Source organism: Schistocerca cancellata, chromosome 1 (assembly GCF_023864275.1).
Source record: "Schistocerca cancellata isolate TAMUIC-IGC-003103 chromosome 1, iqSchCanc2.1, whole genome shotgun sequence".
NCBI lineage: Eukaryota > Metazoa > Arthropoda > Insecta > Orthoptera > Acrididae > Schistocerca > Schistocerca cancellata.
In genome coordinates this window covers 478,078,309-478,101,334 of record NC_064626.1, presented here as the reverse complement: position 1 = coordinate 478,101,334, position 23,026 = coordinate 478,078,309, and the positions used below count along the sequence as shown (strand labels likewise).

At 42.7% G+C, this 23,026-nt stretch overlaps 1 protein-coding gene across 1 annotated transcript in view; it reads left to right on the top strand.

Annotated features, from left to right (window-relative positions):
• The first annotated feature begins 9,692 nt into the window (after positions 1–9,692).
• The window catches only part of LOC126177426 (serine protease easter-like), a 155,113-nt gene continuing 141,779 nt past the window's right edge, over positions 9,693–23,026 (top strand). The window contains exon 1 of the mRNA XM_049924455.1: positions 9,693–9,758. Coding sequence (XP_049780412.1) covers positions 9,695–9,758 — 64 coding nt within the window. The 5' untranslated portion in view covers positions 9,693–9,694. The remainder of the gene's footprint in view (positions 9,759–23,026) is intronic.

Here is a 23,026-nt window from a genome sequence, read left to right as displayed (position 1 = left end):
ATTATAAATGTTTCATGTGTTTTTGTTTATTATTTTGTGTTTAGTCTTAATAAATCATATTGTTATTTTGGACAGAACTTTCATTCTGTTAATCAGTAGAGCAACCTCTCATTTCTCACTACGTTAATGAAACCTTCCTTTATTTAAATTATTTATCAAATTAAATTATTGCAGGTGCCAAACTCTTTTCTACTCCACTTACAGGATTGATTACAGTCAGTTCGCGTATATTTTTTAATCCATGTGCAACAGCAAAAGTCGGAGTTAGAATAGGGGGGGCTTAGAGCATCATTTACATATGGAGATTCTAGAAGAATTTAGTGTTAAATACACTGCTTGCCCCGGCACCTCGCAACTTCAGTACTGGAGTATTGCTAGTTAGTGTAAGAAAAATATTAAACAAACGGAAAATATTATGTATTGCAAAAATTAAGAAAAATCAAATGAAACTTTTATTTATAAACTGATACACAAATTTCTGGGTTTTTTTCGGCATAGAAAGTTACCTATTATGGATAGGAGTCACGTTAATGAGATTTATATACAAGTGTCTTTAAGAATGTTCTTTACTCGGCAGAATGGCTAAGAGGCGTGCCTACTCAACTTAAATAGTTATCCGATTGAAGTTTTCTAAGTACAGTCGAGGCTGTCGCGTGAGAAATGTGATGGAGTGACGTAAATGAAGTATGTTATTTCTAATGGAGGGAAGATGGGGCTCGCCTACGGTGTAGTGCACAATACCATGAGCTTTGACGACTGCTACCTGCGTTGTTTGCAGCTGAAAAATAACTAAACTATCTCTTTCTATCTCGATTGACCTTCGCCAATCGAAGTCTCGCTACGCCTTGATGAAGTCAAGGATTCCTATCTGCCCCTAGTCTAACTATTGGCGTGGTACACCGGTCAGATAACCAGTCCACCGTCATGCCACTCAATGTTCGCTCGCATGCGCTAACTAATACTCTGTCTGTGTGCACACCACACATTAAGTGTCGCGACCAACACAGTGAACAAACGCTTAATCGCGAGCGGGCCGGCCGGAGTGGCCGTGCGGTTCTAGGCGCTACAGTCTGGAGCCGATCGACCGCTACGGTCGCAGATTCGAATCCTGCCTCAGACATGGATGTGTGTGATGTCCTTAGGTTAGTTAGGTTTAATTAGTTCTATGTTCTAGGCGACTGATGACCTCAGAAGTTAAGTCGCATAGTGCTCAGAGCCATTTGAACCATTTTGAGCCAATCGCAAGTGACTCAGTATAGAGTATCACTCCAATTCACTAGCGATAGAGGTGCTCTCTCAGTGCAGTACTGACAAGGAAACCTCCCCATCGCACCCCCCTCAGATTTAGTTATAAGTTGACACAGTGGATAGGCCTTGAAAAACTGAACACAGATCAATCGAGAAAACAGGAAGAAATTGTGTGGAACTATGAAAAAAATAAACTAAATATACAAACTAAGTAGTCCATGCACAACATAGGCAACATCAAGGAGAATGTGAGCTCAGGAGCGCCGTGGTCCCGTGGTTAGCGTGAGCAGCTGCGGAACGAGGCGTCATTCGTTCAAGTCTTCCCTTGAGTGAAAAGTTTAATTTTTTATTTTCAGACAATTATCAAAGTTCAGGCACTCACACATAATCAACTTCGCTCTACAAAATTCAAGGACATGCTCAGATTTGCTTGGACATATTCTGGATTTGACGGTCTACACACGGAAAAATTTGATAAGGTTAACAACATATGTTTTGATAGAGCACAGGGAAAACTTGGCGACTGTGAAACTGTTGCATTCATTTGTTGCAGTTTATGTGACAAACTCTTATGTTTTCATCACTTTCTTGGGAGTGATTATCACATCCACAAGAAAACCTAAATCGGGCAAGGTAGAAGAATCTTTTTACCCGTTCGCCAGGTGTACAAGTTAGGTGGGTCGACAACATATTCCTGTCATGTGACGCACATGCCGTCACCAGTGTTGTATAGAATATATCAGACGTGTTTTCCTGTGGAGGAATCGGTTGAACTATGACCTTGCGATCAAATTTTTTCGGTTCCCATTGGACAGGCACGTCCTTTCGTCTACTAAATGCACGGTTTTGCGGTGTGGTCGCAAAACACAGACACTAAACTTATTACAGTGAACAGAGACGTCAATGAACGAACGGACAGACCATAACTTTGCGAAAATAGAGAAAGTAAACTTATCACTCGACTTGAACCAAGGAACTCTCGTTCCGCAGTTGCTCACGCTAACCTCGGGACCAGGGCGCTCCTGAGCTCATAATCTCCTTGTTGTGCCTATCTTGCGCATGGACTTCTTAGTTTGTATATTTTGCTTATTTTTTTCATAGTTCCACACAACTTCCACAACTTCTTCCTGATTTCTCGATTGATCTGTGTTCAGTTTTTCAAGGCCTATCCACTGTGCCAACTTATAACTAAATCTGAGGGGGGGTGCGATGGGGAGGTTCCCTTGTGAGTACAGACTTTGTTCCACACTCTCTGCGTACACGCACGAGCACACTCGCTCCCTCTACGTGTCCCCGCCGCAAGAGCATCACCGTAACGACTTCCCTCCACAGAAAAAGTGAAAGGGCATATCATCCACTGTCTTCCCCTCACTCCTCCGACTCATTGCGTCAGAAACAGTCCACCAATCAGCGTTACTCTTACAAATGGGAAAATGGCTAAGCCAACCAATCCGGAAACATATAGCATCTGTGTTAGGCATTTCCTGTCCACTTGTGAGAACTCTGAGACTGAGCACTAGGTCCGTCAAAAAATGCGTATGCTGGGGTTCTCCCAAACAATACAAAGGGTTTTGCTTTTAAGGTGAACACGCAGGCCATTATCCCTTTTCTCTGGCAAAAACTGTTTTGGTCCGTGGGCGGTCAGCTGGCCAGCACAGCTGCATGCTAACTCACTCTCCTACGGACTTTCCAGCGGGCTGGTTGCCTCCACCGAACAAAAACTCCTGTGGCCGTCGTGTCTTGAATGTTTGTGTACGCCAGCCTCAACTTTTTATCTCGTTGTGCACTTGCAATTTATTTATTAGATTTGCATATCGATTCCATGGAAATATGTAAAATTAACTCTATCCTATTGAGTTTGGGCTCGAATGAAACGTCTTGATATGCAGAATACGATGCTGAAGTCGGAATATGTAAGAAAGGAAGGTCAGGAGACCACGCCACCTTACAACCGTATCGAAGATTTACATTTCATTCAGGGAAAGCCGGAAAACATCATCCACTAAGTCATAACATGGCAGAAAATGTGTTTTGAGTGATCGTGACAGGCGGTCATTGAACAGGATTGTGATGAAAAATAAGAGGACGGTAGCTGTAAAAGTCATTATGGAACTGAATGTCGCATTCGCGAACCCTGTCAGCATCAAAACAACACGCAGGGAACTCCACAAACAGGGACTGCAGGGAGAGCTGGAATTCATAAGTCGCACATCAGCAATGAAATGCCCGTAGAAGATGACAATGTGCAGAACCAAAAAACCTGGACTATGAAGCAATGGAAGAAAGTCATTTGGTCGTATGAATCTTGCTGGTCCCTGTTTCCAACTTATGGCTGAGTTTATGTCCCCAGGGTGAAATGCAGCGTCAGCTCGATTATGATTTGGGCAGCCATACTGTGGTATTCCATAGGCCCCACGGTTCCTCTGCAAGGTCGCATTACTGCCAAAGATTATGTAACCATTTTGTGTGATCAGGCCAATCCCATGGTGCAATGTTTGTCACCTAATTATGAACGTATGTTCCAAGATGTCGTGGTCCCTCACATTGTGCAGGATTCTTTTTGTGAGAATGAGGATGAATTGTCGCATCTCCCCTGGCCTCCAGTCATCAGATTTCAGTATTGCTGACCTTTTGTGGTTTACTTTGGAGATAAGGGTGCGTGACCGCTATCCACGTCCATCATCATTACTTAAACTTGCCATTATTTTGCAGGAATAATGGCATAAGATTTCCTTAAAAACCATTCAGGACCTGTATTTATCCATTGCGAGACGACTGGAAGCTGCTTTGAATACCAACGGGTTTCCTACACCGTATGAGGCATGGTAATGTGTTGTGTTTTAAGTGTTTCCATATCTCTGTCCAACCCCTGTATGTTAGCAAGCTTGTTTCGGTGTACACAGGAACGATGAGATTCATGCTTACATTTTCAGGATCTTATATTGAAATTCACTAATAAATATTACAGAATGTCTCATTATATTTTCAAAATATCTCATTTTATGTTCATGTATTCTACAACCAATAATAATTAATGAGTTTCAGTGCAAAGAACTATAACAATCGTCTCTCGCAAGTTAGCAATCCACGCATTAACCAGTCGGCATGGACCGCGCTTTTGAATGAGTGTGCCTAATTCAACGTGCTCTGAACGCTCAGAAACGACACGACTTGTGTGTACGGTACGTATGCTTCTATCTGGGCTCGTACGCTATAGCAGCACGCTCCAGCGGTAGTTGTCCGCTGTATCTGGTTCGCATATCACAGTGTTAACGAAATGGACGAGTGCAAAATTCGTACGTTAACTGTATTAAAACGCACAATTCCTCCATTTTCCATATGCTAGTCACGTTATTCTCTTTGTAGTTTAAATAAAGATAAACTTCATTCATGCACATGTTATAAGGCAAAAAGGAAAGTTCCTGACCAGTCAATAAGGACATCGGCTTATGTAAGTTCCATTACAAGCAGTGCGATACAAATTTACGATGGTTCTTCACACGAGATAAAATTATTTAATTATCCTCACGTTTTAGTCATACCCTAAGCTAATTCATGCTTGACTACTGTGCCTACTCAGTAACAGAATCTTTACATCGTGTGAAATACAAAACTTGATATAAGATAGTGAAAGGTATCTTAGTTCAAGCTGTCTTGTAGATGAAGCCAATCGAACAACCTCACTTCTCAGAAACAGCGCACTTTTATTTACATCACATCCAATATTATGGAAAATACTTCTGTTAAAGTAACATGAAAGTATCAGACATATTAGAAAACTTTAAGGTTCTTCACTTGAGATAAAATTATTTCACTATCCTCACCTTTCAGTGAAACCCTGAGGTCACTCATGCTTCACTGCTGTGCCTATTCAATAACAGAATCTTTACATCATGTGATACAGAACTAGATATACGATAGTGAAAAATATCTTAGTACAAGCTGTCTTGTAGATAAAGCCAATCGAACAACCTCACTCCTCAGAAATAACGCACTTTATTTACATCACATCCAATACTATAATAAATACTTCTATTAAAGCAACATGAAAGTATCAGACATGTTATAAAATTTCAACGTTAGTAAAAAGAATACTAGGATGCATTGAGACTTTTTTCTCCATTTTGTTCGTATTGTTCGTTGCATTTGGTCGGGGCAGACGTCACTACACAACCGTTCAAGTTCAGCGGTGAACTTCTTCACTCTTTTTTTTTTTTTTATTACAGAGGGCAGCCAACCCTCTGACCGAACACCCTGAGCTACTGTGCCGGTGAAATTTAAGCGGTGATGGGGTTCGAGCCCGGACCAAGGATATTTTGATTAGTGAGATTCGAACCAACAACGCATCACCTGTTGTCTTACAATTCCACATCTCTAAGCATTACGCTACTCCGACTACGGATAATTTATGACCATACTTTGTATCTTACCACTGTCTGAATGCTTCATTAACTGACGCTTAGCCGGCCTGAGTGGCCGTGCGGTTCTAGGCGCTACAGTCTGGAGCAGAGCGACCGCTACGGTCGCGGGTTCGAATCCTGCCTCGGGCATGGATGTGTGTGATGTCCTTAGGTTAGTTAGGTTTAATTAGTTCTACGTTCTAGGCGACTGATGACCTCAGAAGTTAAGTCGCATAGTGCTCAGAGTCATTTGAACGATTTTTTGAACCGACGCTTAATAATAACAAGTACAAGAATAATGCGTTTTTGACGAATCTTCGATGTACAGTTGCCTTGAAACGGCAAGCTTTGATAAAACAAAGTTACAATAATGTTTTAAGCGCCAACATGACGTTTCCCGTCATTTTATTACGGTGCAACCAGTCGTACAATTAACGACGGGTTTTCAAGAGATGGTCAGTTTTCTGGTGCTTAGAGACAGTATCTATATTCGTACATATGGGCTTCAACTGAAAGCCAATATGAAGTCTCACGGCTCTACCGAAAAGAGACGGCGTCATGTGGAGTGGGTGGCGTTCTTCCATCTCATTGGTCTACCATCAAACGCAAACATATCTGACATACTAGATATCGCTATCCACGTTCGGAAACACTCCCCAACGTGCTTTTTCCACACTATGACGTCAGGAATTTGACACGTTCAACGCTCAAAGTTGGAACGCACAGTCCTTGTGCCAACAGCTTTAAACCGTCGGCACACGGACCGTGCTTCCGAACGTCAACGTTGAGCGTGCCAAGACCGACGTGCGGCTGAATGCTCGGAAGCGATGCGACTTGTGCACAGCGTTCTCAACTGGTATTCACGATCGGAGTGCTCTCCAGCGGCAGCTGTCGGCTGTATCTGGCTCGCAGATTACACTGTTTACGTAATGGAGGCGCTCTACTAAAACGCCGATTTGCTCCCTTGTCCATATACTAGTTATGTTGTTCTGTTTGTAGTATATATAAATAAAAATTTCAGTATCCATGGGCGTGTTATGAGTCAAAAAGAAAAGTACGATGTCCAGTCACTAAGGACATCGCTTTATAAAAACTCCATTACAAATAGTGCGATAAAAATTCTTATTTGATTGCTGTTCCTATTCAGCAGTAAAATTTTTAAACATGTGAAACAAAAAAACTTAAAACATTGAAGTGGAAAATATCTTACTGCAAGTAGTGCACACTGTTTTGTAGGTATAGCCAATCGAACAAACTCACTGCTCAGAAAGACAGCACTTATATTTACATGACATCGAATATTATAGAATATACTTTCATTAAACCAATAAGAAAGTATCGGAACCTATTAGAAAACGCGAAGGCTAGTAATGAAAATATCTGGATTTAGCATGGCGTCAACCTTCGACACTGGACCCCTTGCTTTAGCAGTCTGCGACGTTATTCACTGCGCTATACCGAGCACAGGCGTTTGGTTGCGATACTTTGCTCCTCACCGTCTACCGAAAGCTTTCCTCGTAGATATGCTATTAACTGATATTTAATTATAACAAACTGTATAAAGAACATTAAATTTCTTACGGATCCTCAGTGTGCCGTTGTCTTGAAATAGCGTACTTTCATAATACACAAGTTATCCGTCATTTTATAACAACATATCATACAATTAACGACAGGTTTTCGAGAGATCTCGAATTTTCTTATGCTTGGAAACGGCATATTATAATAATTGCGTGTGACGAGGGCCTCCCGTCGGGTAGACCACTCGCCTGGTGCAAGTCTTTCGATTTGACGCCACTTCGGCGACTTGCGCATCGATGGGGTGAAATGATGATGATGATGAGGACAACACAACACCCTGTCCCTGAGCGGAGAAAGTCTCCAACCCAGCCGGGAATCGAACCCGGGCCCTTAGGATTGACAGTCTGCCGCGCTGGCCACTCAGCTACCGGGTGCGGACGACGGCATATTCACTCGTAAATACGGGGTTCAACTGATGGCCAATCTAGCGTCTCACGGGTCTGTACGAAAGAGAGATGGCGTACATATGACGTAGGTGGCGTTCTTCCATCCGACTGGTCAACGGATAAATGCACGTTCAGAATGTCTGTCATGTTGGATATTGCTGTGTACTTTTGGAGAGACTCCCCAACGTGCTTTTCCCACACTAGGACGTCAGAAATTTGGCACGCTCAACGTTCAGCGTTCGAATGCACGGTCCCTGTGTCGATGGCCTTAAGCCGTCGGCACACGGACCGTGCTGTCGAACGTTAACGTTGAGCGTGCCAAGTTCAACGTGCTGCTGAACGCTCTGGAACGATACGACTTGTGCGTACGGTACGTGGTATACGCGATCGCAACGCACTCCAGCGGCAGTTTGAGGATGTTTCTAGTTCGTAAATCACACTGTTTACTGAACGGGCGAGCGTAAAATCCCCACGTTAGGTCTATTAAAACGCACATTTCCTCCATCGTCCACGAAAAGGAGAGTCCCATGTTCAGTCAATAAGGACACAGGCTTACAAAAGTTCCATTACAAACAGTGCGGTACAAATTTGGAATACTTCTCCGTATAAGATAAACATTATTTCATCATTCCCACATTTTAGTAAAACCTCAAGGTCAGTCTTACTTGATCACTGTTCCTACCCAGTAGCAGAATCTTTGCAACATGTGACTTACGAAGCGTAAAAGAAAAACGAGCAAAATATCTTTATACAAGTAGCGCAAGCTGTCCTGCAATTAAGCCAATCGAACAAAATCACCCCTCAAAAAGGTGAACTTATATTTATATAACATCAAATATTATAGCATATACTTATATTAAACTAATAATAAAGTATCAGAACTATGTAAAAAGTCGAATGTTAGGTAAAAAAATTTGGATGTATTAAGACGCGAACCACCGCCCCAACAAAAGTTCATTAGTGGACAGAGATGCTGCTTTTTTTTTTTAATCTCATTTTTGTTCATTTTCGTTCGTTGCCTCTGCTCGGGGCGGAAGTGGTAAGACACCCGTTTAAGTTCGTCGTTGACCAATTAACTCAGTTTTTTTACTACAGAGGGCAGCAAACCCTCTGACCAAACACGCTGAGCTACCATATGATGAGGAGGACAACACAACACCCTGTCCCTGAGCGGAGAAAGTCTCCGACCCAGCCGGGAATCGAACCCGGGCCCTTAGGATTGACAGACTGCCGCGCTGACCACTCAGCTACTCCTTACGCTAAACCAACAATAGGATGCTATTTCTAAAAAATATTGTGTTACCACTTGGTAAAAACGTTAATCGTAGATAATTATGTTATTAATTATAATTTAATTATAACAAATTGTACGAAGAAGAATGCGTTTTGGGTGGACATTCAGTATGTCACTGCCTTCAAATAGCCTACTCTCATAATACGCTCGTTACAATAATTCTTTTGCCATGAACATGTTTCTTATTATTTATCGGAACGAATCACACAGCTAACAACGGGTTTTCCAGTGATTCTCATTTTGCTGGTGCTCAGAAACGGCATATATACATATAGGCTTGAAATGAATGCCAATATGGACCCTCACAACTCTGTACTCAAGGGAGACGGCGTGTGTGTGACGTAGGTGGCGTTGTGCCATCTCATCGGTCAACGCTCAGACGCACGCTCAGAATATCTGACATGCCAGATATTGCTCTGCACGTTCGAAAAGACTCCTGAGCGTGCTATTCAACGCTATGACGTCAGAAACTCGGCACGCTCCACGCTCAACGTGTGCCGACGGCTTTACGCTATGCGAGAGTGTCAAACTCGAAAGTCACGAGTAAAATTCTGGGAACTCTTGAGCCTTTCCGAGTCTTCTCCACCTGTAGACAGGCAGTAGTTGCGAATCGCGCTGCGCGCCGTTAGCGGAGCGTGCGCACGCCCTTGAACCGCCGCGGCGCGGTGTCTGCAGCGGCTGCGCGCGGAAGAGGCACAGCGCGGCGCGCGTGACGCTGCGGCCGTGGCGGGGCCGCGCCGCCGGCTGGCAGCGGCTCTGCCGGCGCGCACAGTCCGGCCGCAGCCATGACCGCGAGCGCGCCGCCGCTGCCGCTACTGCTGGCGCTGCTCGCCGCCGCTTGCTCCGCGCGTGAGTACACAGCCGCGCGCTCGCTGCTCCAGCGCCAACGAGGCCGCCATTCTGCTGCACCTGCGTCCGTATTTCTGTTTCTCGAGCCTCGGTACCGTCTCTGGTGCAGCGCACACAGCACCGGAATTCCCCCTCCTGCCACCCTACGTCACCGTTACAACCCGACACATGTGCTGGGTGTAGTAACACGTTTCTTGACTCGTACTGACAAGTAAGCACTCGGAATTTTGTAAGATAATCTGTGATTCACGTAACATCTTCAGAGTTTGTCGGAAATTTCTGTCACTATCTTCAGCTGACTAAACAAACCCCTGACGCGTCGTGCGTTTCTTCTTTCAACTTTGTCTGTTTTCACTATTCAATAAAAACTGATGTGGTTCCTGGGCCGACGAACATTGTGAGTCGAACGACAGTTTTACGAGGGACTTGCTTCGAGAGTGTACAGCACTTCCATCGAATCCTAACGATCTCTCTCGGTGTAGCAGCTGGCTACAAAATCGTACCGGGCAGAAACTCCCACATACCTGACGTTTATGACTGACACCAGTCACTGATCGTCGATTGTTTGCTCAAGCGATATCGACTCCTTTCATCTATTTATGCGCATCACATTACATTGAGCAGCCAGCATTTTTACTGAGCGCTGCAAGCTTGCACGTACTTCGGAATACTTTTCTAGCAAAGTCACACACTTCGCACAGTTGCGTGGTTTGCGAGTAGTCCCACAGAACTACAAACCATTTCGAACTAGGCATCTACGTATGTCACGAACAGTATATAGAAAGTATGTAGACAAACATCGATCACAAAGTGTCAATACGTGCACAAGAGGCGAATGTCATTATCATGCCGAACAGGACTATCTGCGGTGTACCTTAGTCTCCAGAACAGACCACTGTCACATTAATATTGCCACTTGATGATATATATGGCCAAAAGACTACCACTGGTCATGGCTGGAAATGAAGAACGCACTTCCTAAGCCGCGATCGCAGTGTAGACCTTTTATTGTTCCAAGATGACCGGTTTCAACGATTTTATGTTACCACCATCTGATCATATGAAACTATGACCGGTTTCAACGATTTTATGTTCCCACCATCTGATCTTATGAAACTTGTTATAAAACTGCCATGTTGCATTACACGAACTCAAAGGCACTCCATACGTATACACACATTCTTACGTATCTGTGTGCATTTTATCAACTCTGTGCATCTTATGAAAATATGTATACGTGTGGACTGTCTTATACCCTTTGACTTCCTGTAACGCAACATGACAATTTCATTACAAGTCCCTTAAGATCATATGATGATTGCGTAACACTGCTGAGATCGGTCATCTTGGAGCAGCAAAAGTGTGTACACTGCGATCGCGGCGTACGAAGTCTGTTCTTCTTTTCCAACCATACCGACCGTCCACCCCCGCCTTCCCCCCTCCAGCACAGCATGTGTACCTTGCGTTGTTCTTAAAACCCTATAGCAGTGTAGTTCTAAAAGAGAAATTAGAATGTAGCATCTTGTCGGTATCTACATCGCCAGAGACGGAGCACAAACTCACCAAGAACTGAATAGAAATGGAATCAGCCACGAGCTTGCCAAAGGAACCTACCCAGCGTTAGCTGCATGTGATTTAGCAGTGAAAATGGTGAGATGGGGAGCCCCATGTCTTAATCACTGCGTTACCTCACAAGATCTATTGTATTTACTTGCACAACTTCGAGTACAAACATCAGAGCGTGTTACGGAAGGAAACTAAAAAGCTTCGTGTCTCGCTGAGGTCACTGGAGACAAAGCTCAGACGGGCAAGGATGAGAGATGCGGCTAGACTTGGCCCTGTTTAAGGAATCATCCCGTCTTACGTGATTTAGAAGTACTGTAGGAAATGTCTGTCTTTGTGCCGGGGCGGGAGTTTAGGTGCCGATTCAACCGAAGCCGATCCAGTGTCTTAATACTCGTAATCCGTCAACTTTCTTCAGCTACCGTATTAAGCAACAATACGTTTAACAGAAGACACGTAGGCTATCATATATATGGGGGACTGATGACCTTCGCTGTTTAGTCCCCCTTAAACATCCCAACAACCACCACCATACATATTTAGTGGCCGCTGACAGTAAGTCACACTCTATGAAATGCAGTAACACTGATAGGATCCCATGGCACTACTTCCCAGACCATAACAGGTATCGCATCAGCTGGAGCAGGGCATAAGCTAAAGTGGCCATCTTTTAGTTTTAAAGACCTGATGGACCATGTTATGTGGTATACATTATCTGCGGTGTATTCCTTGTCCCTGTACGAACTATTGTTTCTCTAAGTTAAATCAACAATTTATACGTTGCAAAATCCGCCTAATGAAGCTAATGTTGGAGTGTTTCTTCGGAACCAGTATCTTGAAAATGATGGTGAAATATGTCAACCATTTTGACTCTCACTGTTTGATGGAAACCTGCAACAGTTATCCTCTCTATCCAGTGGTATCTTTCTCTCAGGAGCGATTCTCGACAACAATTTGTCGAAGCTGATGCTGTCTTGCCCTGACGTCTGTAAGTCGTCGCTAGGTTCGACAATGTGTCCCATTAGGCACGAAATAATATGGCGGGCATTGTAATAGATTCTCTACTTAAATACATACCATAGTTTTCTGTATTTGAAATTCCATAGAATCTCAGCTTTATTACATCTACGTAAGAGCTGTTGAAAGAAAGATTTTCAAATACATCACACAGAAAGTACAAAGTAAACGAAAATATTGCCATAGGTAAAGATTGCAGCAGTTAATTTCCGTTGATGGATTCATCATTCCGCCAATATCGCGTTTTAGTTATCCTCTCCACACACTGTAGCTGTAAATAATTCATTAGTGCATAGAGGACAGTTTTGAATGGACGGTAAATTCAGTTTCCTTTCCTTATTAAATGCAACGACACAAGCGTTCACTGGAGGTGGCCATCCAGCGAGTAGCCACCTGTCTCCAACTGATAACATTAATGCCCAGTAAAATGCACCTAATCAATTTTACAATTTCGATCGAGTTTCTTTCATGACTTTCGTTCATTATTTAACATGTGTCGCTGATTAACCTGTCACAGCTTTGAGAATCCTCCAAATTAGATACCATGGAAGTGTACAAATAACTTTCAGGCTAAAAATGGCATTTTTTATGTTGCATATAGGAAATATTCAGAATATCGCAGAGGATTCGTATGTTGAGTGGGATGTGCATGGATGTGTATAGTCTGCTCTCAGATAACAAGGACTCGTTGTAAGGTTTCGTGCTATATATACAGAGGGCACTGTCTGATTTCGAGACTCCTTAAAGCCACAGTACTTCGATAAAGCCTGTAGCCAGCCATGTAAATTATGGCTTACTGTTTTTAGTTGGACTATCGGAGAAGAAACTGACAACGGTGACACACCTGAAACATACCTCAAAAGAAGAAGTGAAACTAAGATACGAAGGAAGTGCGCGATAAATCAAAGGACAGAATTATCCCTTTCAGCAGAAAAGGTGTCCGGCAGCTCTCTCTTTCCATCAATGAAGCGGGTGTCCTTTTGCGTTATAAAGTCCTTAAAACAAAGTAGTTTTATTTGATCAATCCTCTAACGTGGGTAACGTTCACCAGCCTTTCGCGAAAACGAAATAGATTTATGTCGTAGCCATGATTTATGTGTCGTTAGAGCTATATTTCTATACTGTTTATCATTTATGAATCCTCTGAAACACGAAACTGACACACCTTCAAAAGTATTTCGTTCCGTGACAAGAAGTTCAAAGTCATTCTGTAATTTCCTTGTCCGGCGCGATAAGAGCTTGACGACTTTTCTTGGGAATATCTGGGAAGAGACAGATGAGTTTCAAGGAGACCGTTTTTCCTCGAAACACATAAACACTAGCGTAACGACTTGACGGGGGCCGGTTTGGCCGCTACGGAGAGGAGCCACATACAGCTAATGGGCAGCACGCTGCTTGCGTAACGCCGGCCTATGGCCGCGGTCCGAAGCTGCAGCCGTGCGGTTCTGGGAAGCCGCCGGTCGTATCTGCCGCCCTATTCTTCTACACGGGTCGCCCTTCAGCCTTCTCCAGAAGTTACTTTGTCGTTAATTTAATCCAATGAAATTCACCCGCAACCACTAAATTATGGATAGTGTTGTCATGTGTATTAGTCTAAAAGCAAGAGTTGGGACTTCAAATGAACAGTTCTAGGTCCCAGAAATTACGGTACGTGCTTCTGTCAGTCCTCAGCTGAACCGCAATGCTTTTTGTCTTTAAGGGGAATTGGAACGCCCTATACCGACAATGTTAAATTTAGTGACTTGGCTTCCCTGTATTTCAGGAACCACTGTAGCCATTGACACGAAATTTTTACAGGACATTAAACTGTATGTTCTGAGTCTACTGAAGTACAATAATTGCATTTCAGTCACTGCTTTCGGAAATAGAATTTTTTCATTACACGGTTAAAATTTTGTGCACTTTTTTGGACGTTATCGTAAATAATTTTAATTACACATAACACTGTTCTTTTTTTAGTTCAGTAGACTCAGGATAGGTATGTTATTACTCCCTGAAAATTTGTATGCTCTACTCGAAGTGGTTTCTGTGATTTAGGGGAAGATGCAACAGAAAATGTAAATTTTCGGGAACGGCTTCTAAAGTTAATATATGCTTATTTTTTTCTATTTTTAGTCATTCAGAAGCACCCTGCATCATACTGTATATCATCTCCTGCTCTTTTTCTAAGTTTTATCTTCTTTTCTTCTTTTTGGATTCCTTAGTGGCCAACTGTGCTGCGTTCTCTGCTTTATCAATGCGAACCTTGTCCATCCGTTAAAGTTCTCTGATGCAGTTTGCTCCAGAATTACTTCTCATATGCTGTAGCACTTTCACCCTATCAATTTTGCCATCATTAAAAGCAATAACAGCATAAGATTATTGAACGATTAATTGAGATTTTGAGTCTGACCATGCAGACACTTCTTCAGTAATTCAGGATTTGCCAGGTCTGTGTAAATAGGTTTTGTGATATCTATGACTGCTGCTGGGATGGAATGTTTATGGCTGTATGAACTGTTTGAGTACTGGGCATTGCGGTAATTGCACCGTGAATCAGGTCCAGGAGGGCAAAGGTGGTGTACTGGTTTTTCATCAGTTGACAGTCTGTGGAAGAAGGTAGCCCATACTGCCTGCTTCATTTTCAACAAATCCTCAGTGTTATTTCTAATGGCCATCCCATAATAGTGCAGTATTCATCAATCATTTTCTGCTTCTTATGGTATTACCATCAGAAAGTTTCTTGTCTGTCAAACTTTGTTTCAGTTTCCTCAACCTAGTGCCCATCCTCTTCTGAACATGACCAACACTGTTAACATTTATAACACAGCAATCCCCAGCCTTCTATATAAAAAGTTACCGATTTTATTAGATCTTGAAGTAATGCACGTAAAAATTTTAACATTTTCAACCGGTGTAGATATACTCCCTATCTGAGGTTATAAGTGAGATGTATATCACTGCAAATTTTATAATGAGATAAACATCCGAAAATGTGAAAAAAAAAATTCCGTTCTAACTCCCCTTACGGCCATGCTCCAGACGGCAATCTACATCCGAGAGCACAGTAAGCAGATTCCCCACTGCCTTTCGTTTGCACATTTCTACGTGATTTGGTACTGTGCACTGCGGTTACTAATGTGACGAGGCTACACTGCTGAAAAGAATTAGGGGAACATGATTTCGGGCGTGTGCCATACTCCACTGAGCAATCTAAGTCACCAATGTATAACTTTACCTTTCACAAATTAAGTACACAACAAAACGTCATTAAGACCTCGATCGTTTAAACAAAATGCACTGAAATGTACCAAAAGTGTCAAAAACAAAGTGTAAACAATCATTCATCCCGTCATCCAGGACGCTTTTCATTGGACTTCAAGAGCTTCAGTAAAGTGTGTGCCCTCCGTGAGTGTTTATCATTGCCTGTCACCTACATGGCAGACTCCGTGTAAGTCTACGGATTTCAGCCTATTGTACTCTTCCCCATGTTTCAATGAGAGTGAAGAGTCTGTGGTGGAACAGGGCGACTACGAACACGGCTAACAAGCGCGTTCCACAAACGATGCAACTGCTTGAATCTGCAGGCTTCGCAGGACATCCCTACCGCAACACCCTCCACATGCTCCAGCAGGATCCGGTCGACATACTGCCTGGCGGTAACGCTACCATGACAGTGGCAAGATCTGGACGGCTGTCAACACTGATGCCTTCCCACAGTATCACATAACCTTGTCCATCTGTCGATTTCCTTTACAGCATGGAGGTACCCCCACCAAGGGTCCCTACACACGAACACCGCCATCACTTAAATCAGAGGACACCTGCACTCGTCTGTGAATAACACTTTTCGCTAGTGACGAAGTTACCAGTTGACGTGGGGACGCCACAACCGAAGGCAAACTGCAGAATGTCGTGTCAAGCGGGTTACTCGAACAGGACGTCTGGATCTTACGTCCCTTTCTCGTAACCTGTTCGTTACAGTGTGATCGGACACAGCGGCTCTAGTGACATTTCTGAGATCGTCTGGCAGTAGTCTGGCGGTATCCGTGCAAAGCTGCAACGAAGAGATCGCCGGAGATCGGTCTTTATATGTGTTTGTAATGCATCTGCGGCCTCGTCCAATTCGACTTGTGTACTCACTCGTATTCCTGGACACGCTGCCTATGACGTGTGGAGAGACATTGAAATTTGCAGCAGTATGACGGGAAGTCCATCCTTTCTGCATCAACCAGTCCACCCTTGCAACTTACATTGTATTAAGATGTCGCATATCATTTGCTTGCTTGAATGTATCGTCCGCCAATGACAACTGCCGTCTGTGTACCTCACTAGAAGACACCTTCTGAGGGGTCACCTCACTCTGTATTTACATATCACAGCCAATAGATGGCGAAGCATTTTAACTGTTGTATACCATGAAAGCGAAGATCTCAAGCCATGCAGTAAGACCACAGGTACCGCCCGTATCAAAATAGATTTAACATGACGGTCGTTGTTGATTTACGTGTTCCCCTACTTCTTTTGAACAGTGTATTCAAGCATTTCATGGAAAAGTTGATAAACTTCACAAGGCCATTATCGTCCTTTTTTTAGGGGTCCGTACCTCAATCGATAAAAACAGGCCTCTTATAGGATCACTTTTCTATCTGTCTCTCTGTCAGACTGTTAAGGCTCCTTTTCCTCAGGAGCTGATAGACTTATCAAGCTAAAATTTATGACACATACTAAGCTCTACGCTCATGTGGCAGTGTGAAAAGTGTAAGCTAAGCCACTGCAATCAAAACAGACGACCATTTATGTCGTACTCGCAAACTCACTTATCACTTGCTCATTTACGTTGTAAGTACCTTTTTGGGAGCCTTCTGTTCTGCTGTTTAGTTTTTGGTTTCCGGGTGAATAGTTTGAATTTATTCAGTTCTCTTCCCAGTTTGTGTACCTGTCTAAGGATCTGGAAGTCACTTTTTATGCCACAAAGGTGGTGATCATATTCAATGAGATTTTCTGCAATTATGGAGTCTATACACTCACTTTCAATACTCTTAAATGTTCAGAATATCTTGTTCTGTAATTTTTGCATTCTGCTACACGTATATGGATTTACAGTCTTTGCAATCGGGATGGCGACGGTTCAATCCCGCGTCCGGCCATCCTAAGTTAAGTTTTCCGTGATTTCCCTAAATCGCTCCAGGCAAATGCCGATATGGTTCATTTGAAAGGGCACGGCCGACTTCCTTCCCCGTCCTTCCCTAATCCGATGAGACCGATGACCTCGCAGTTTGTTCTCTTCCCCCAAACAACCCCCAACAGTTCAAAAATGGTTCAAATGGCTCTGAGCACTATGGGACGTAACTGCTGAGGTCATCAGTCCCCTAGAACTTAAAACTACGTAAACCTAACTAACCTAAGGACATCACACACATCCATGCCCGAGGCAGGATTCGAACCTGCGACCGCGCGGTTCCAGACTGTAGTGCCTAGAACCGCTCGGCTACTCCGGCCGGCCCCCAACAGTCTTTGCAGGTTAACTGAATATTTTCATAGTGTATGGTTTGTTCTGCATGTCACAGGTATTCCTTATTTTCTCACTATGTTTGCTATTCTCTGGGTTATTTCGTTGTCGAATATCAGCATGTGCCATGTGTTCCTGTTGTTCGCAGTTTACTCATTTTGTGTACTTTGTGTGTTGCTTTACGCTGTGCCATCATTAATTTGACCACTAAGTCATATTTATAAAGATTTTGTACACCTAGCTGTCTGCTTAGTTCTTGCGTGTACCACTATTTATTTATTGAAATTCTGTTCGGTCTGTGTAGTAGATATTTGAGACTGGTTCTTTGTGTGTGGAATGGTTAGGTTTATTGCGTATTGTTGTACTGGTTGTTGCGGTTTTCTTCATACTGAGAACTGACGGTGGCGGTTTTTATTTCACGTTGTGTTGTCTAGGAGGTATATTTTCTCTTTTTAGCTTCAATTATGAAATGAATATTCGGATGGGCAGTATTGATATCCCTGTGTAACTGTAGTATCCAGTCATCTACCAATCAAATTAAGTCATTGATATAGCGGTACTAATACAGTACCTTGATTTGCTTTTATTATTTCCAAAAGATTTAGTTTTTTGGATTGTTAAGAAGGATGGTGACCAGTAAACTATGTACTGGTGATCCCATGGGGAGTCGTTCACGTTGGACAAGAAATTTTCCCTTAAACTTGAAGTAATTTTGCCCTGTGATTACTTTTAAACCGTTTAGGACTTTCTGTATCTATATTTCAGGTGTAATATTTTCCCATTTTAATCATCTATCAATTCCTATGATTGTTTCTTAAGTTGGTAGCGGGAGTGCATTGATAGTAACGTCAACTGAGAGAAGCGTATATTCAAATCTTCGATTTTATGGATTAATTCATTGGTACTTTCTAAGCTTCTGGTACCTGGATAAGGGCAATATTTTTATTTAAAAAAGTATGCAAGTGCCTGGATAAACGTTATGCTGATATAGTTCTGAAATTTATGAGTGGTCTGGCTGGCATTTTGGATTGATGAATTTTTGGTAAATTGATGAGTGTGGCCGCACTGCGGTTTTTCTGTTTTGTTTTATTTATGTAGCTTTGTGAAAGGTTGGATACAATTATTTCACTAGTTTTTGTGTGTTTGTTTGGAATTTTTGCACAGGATCAAGATCTCCTCTTGCTCCGTTAAATTTCGGGTGTTCAGCCACATAAATTCAGCTTCTTCTTCTACCAGAATTCATGCTGTTGCAGACATAAATCTAATGGATCAGTCATTGTGCCGCGAAAATACGAAACTGCACATCAAGATCTCCCGTTGCCTGTCCTTGTAATCATTACATTGTGAGTCTTCTGTTTATTATGCTTGACACTAGCTGTTTTATCGTCTGTGGTTATATTGTGGTGATTGTCGATTACGATTCTTGGTAACAAGGTAACCACAGAGGAGAAAACAGCCAAGGACATGCACAACAAACTGAAGAAATTATATGGGCTATTTCAGTTCGTGAATTCGAGTTTCATTTAAACATTATTTAGGCTTAGTTTTTCAGTTTGGTACTGTATCATCAGTTCTCAAGATGTAATGTCTTCTATCTTCTCTTTCCACATTGTATATTTTATTAAGCTGGGGCAAGCAGAATGAAAATATTCGTAAGCAACTGCAAGAATGTATTAATCTTCTTTGGTGGGTTGACATAGCTACTTCACACTAAATTTCATTTTTGGAGAAATTACTTCTTTCGTTTACTTAATTAGATGGACTTGAAATTTTAGAGAAAGAAAAAAAAGCATCTTTCAATAATATATTTCTATTCTCTTACATCTACAGAAACACATTCTTTCTATGAAAACACAGCTTGACAAAACAGCGGAGCACGCAAAAAACATGGTCAGATATCAATGCAATTTTTTACAGATACACATCATCGGCAGGCAAGTAAATGATTAAAGTTCCAAACCCCTCTAACAGGTAGGGTGGTCAGCAGAGTGCATTAATGTTATTCATGTGTGAAGCTGTTACCAGAGGTGTACAGTATGTCAATGGTTTTCATCTCCATTGAATGTTGAGTGATCACTCTGGAGGACATGAAGATACTACGTTCTTTTGTGAGACAGCATTATCAGCAGCTGACATAATCTGAAAGTAACCTCACTGTAACTGTACGTTTGGCCAGCTGGTCTAATTGCACGAGATCCAGATTTGTGAAGCATTCTGGTGGGACAGTGGGCCGATGTCACACTGCATGGGAACGGGAGGACCGACATTCTTGGCATTACGGTTCCGGTCGACCACATCTGATTAGCACAAGGGAGGTTTGCCATATTGTGCGCCAAGCACATCGTGGCGGCGTCATATCTGCACATTTCACCTGAGCGTAAAATAATGTTCTCCCTATAACATTCCGTGTCATCCCATACCATCGGCGAGAGACCAGCAGCAGCTGGACTAGGAATTACTGTCCCATATGTAGGCTGCTGTTAGCACCACAACACAAGGGATTGCACATGGAGTGGTGCCACGACTGAAAAGCAGGGATTGTTGATGAATGGCGTCGCATTGTAGTCAGCGATGATTCGTGGTCCTGCACTACCGTGGATGACCATCGTCAGTGAATGTGACCGTCATCTGGGGAGAGCCGCATCCTTCCAATGTGTTGGATTGGCACGGCAGTGTTACTCCAGGTGTCATGAATGGGGAGCCATCGGGTATGACTTCAGATCACGGCTGGTGCTGACTGACGGAACTCGTGACAATGACGCGTCACAGACATCCTGTGCCCTCACGTGTTATCTCTCATGCAATAGTATAATGGTACCATTTTTCAACAGGGCAATGCTCGTGCACACAAGGTGCGTGTCTCTATGGGCGATATGCGTGATGCTGAGGTACTCCCGTGCCAGCAGGAACCCCGAATGGCCTCGACAGAGCTTGTGTGAATTGGCTCTTATATCAACTCTGTCCCAATGCCTGTATCCAAGATATCAAGGTACACTTACGAGTAAATAATTGTCGTTCAGTTGGCCTCGGGAGAGGGTACAACGACTTACCGTTCCCAACAGAATCGGTGCATGCATCAAGGCCATATGGTTGCAACGTCGTTCTAAGTGGATTCATATTACCAAGCTCGACCTTATTTTGTAATCACTGAAATAACACCACATACCCTCTCAAACCGTGATGTTTCGTTTCGTTTCCTGGTCCCCTTCTGGGTCCTTCACTTTAATTGTATGGCAGTGCAAGTACAGGCGATCCAAATGGACGTGCACACAGTGAAATTTAAAAAAATATATCATACTGGCTGTTCATATTTGGTCTTGGTTATAGCACTGTCTTCATTCTAAAACCAGAACTGGAAGGTCGGTAGCCAGTTCGCTAATCGACGTAACTCACAAAAATAATAACACATCGATTTACGACGGTAGTCGTATATATGGTAGAAAACAAGGAATATATGTTAAAGGCCGTGGAAAATTAATTTGTGTGATGTGAATTGCTTTTAAACTAAATACGTTGTGTAAATCTTCTTGTGATATACTTCGTTTTTGTCTTCTAAATATGATTTATTAGCCCAAATAGTATTAGTAATGATGATGTACGCATTTTATTTTCATGTCGTGTATGCTTCATGAAGAAGCCGGGTGTCACTCGCCTATCCAGCGACAATTTCGAGACAGTCTAATATACCGTGATATCCCTTATGTCTGAGACGTACTAGATGTAAGTCGGACTGAAACTTTGGGGGTATGCTAATTCGGAAACATCTAAATAGGAAGTAAACAAGGCAAAGAATTTTAATAGTATGCCATGAAAGTATTAAACAATGTAAACTACTGAGCACAGAAATAGGCAGAAAAAAGATAAACGTCGCGGGACGCATGATACCAGTTGGAAATTTGCTCAATGTCAGCTTACGGGAAGTCCATCGGTAAGCCCAAGTGTCCCAAGGTGACCGGAAACAGCCGACGAAGTTTCCAGTTTGTAATCAGGAGCGCGGATCTTAGTCCACGTCCTCTCCTTCCACGAAGGCTCTCTTGCTAAGGCACTCGGGCTGGATCCTGCTTAACAGTTGATCAATCACTTCAGTCACTCAAGCAGAAATATATGTCATCCCGCTGGCATCTTCACTTGAAACGCGTTATGTTTTAGGCGAGGGTAATTCATTTCATTGCTGTCGTTGCTAACATATCCTTGAATTGGCCTTGTACATGTTACATTTATAGGAATATATTATCATGTGTGCAGGGTAAACGATGTTGTTGCAGAGTGTGGAAGAAGACTTAATTAGGTGCTGCGATGATTAAGCAATTAGATTCTTATTGGGGGATTGGGTGAGTCTGATCAAATTCTTGTCTGGTCATCCAGTTAACTGCAAGCGAATGCCTTGGTGTTTCACTAACCAGGCCATGGCACCTTTCTTTTCCCATCCTTCTTCAACCGAAACGTGTTTGGGTACTGAGAAAAAATGGTGTTTTGCATAACTGGCGGAACTCACATCCAGCAATTTTAACTGCAAACACGGCCAACACAAGGAGCTGAAAATCAAAATGATGACAATGAATTTAATAACGAATACGTGCTAAACTGGAAACTGACCGTGAAGTGCAAAGACCGAGATCGAGTGATGCATGCAGAATGTGGCAGAGCTGTCAATGTTTAGATATCATAAGGCATCACAAAAGTGAATACAAGTTTTAAAAAGCATACACTAAAAGTCTTCTTGATGACTAAAGATAACGGAAACATCTGTTTCTTGTACCACACAATATTTTTGAAAAGGAAGCATTGCCTTTGCTTCTTGGAGGCTGTCTAGGTCGCAGTAGAGATACGTGCCGCTGCACTCATGGAGCAAATTTAAAACACAACTGTATTGTACCAGTGAAGATAGCGGAAGCGGGTGTCTGGGGTGTCATGGGAAAAAAATTTGAGCGGTCAGGAACCAGTTACCGCTACCAGCATCACCATTAAAGAATCAAAGAGTTATGTGACCCAACAGTAGTGAAAACTTGATCTGGTTATAAAACAAACAGTTACTGCAAGCGCAATGCGACTGAAAATGAACCAACTGTCTAAACAGCACCTGAATGGCCATGATCAAATCCAGTATTTACACCAGGAGCATATTAACATGACGTAGATGTTGTGAGCTTGTGGTACCTGTGGCCAGTTGCCGTAGAGAACCATGAATGTACTGCAA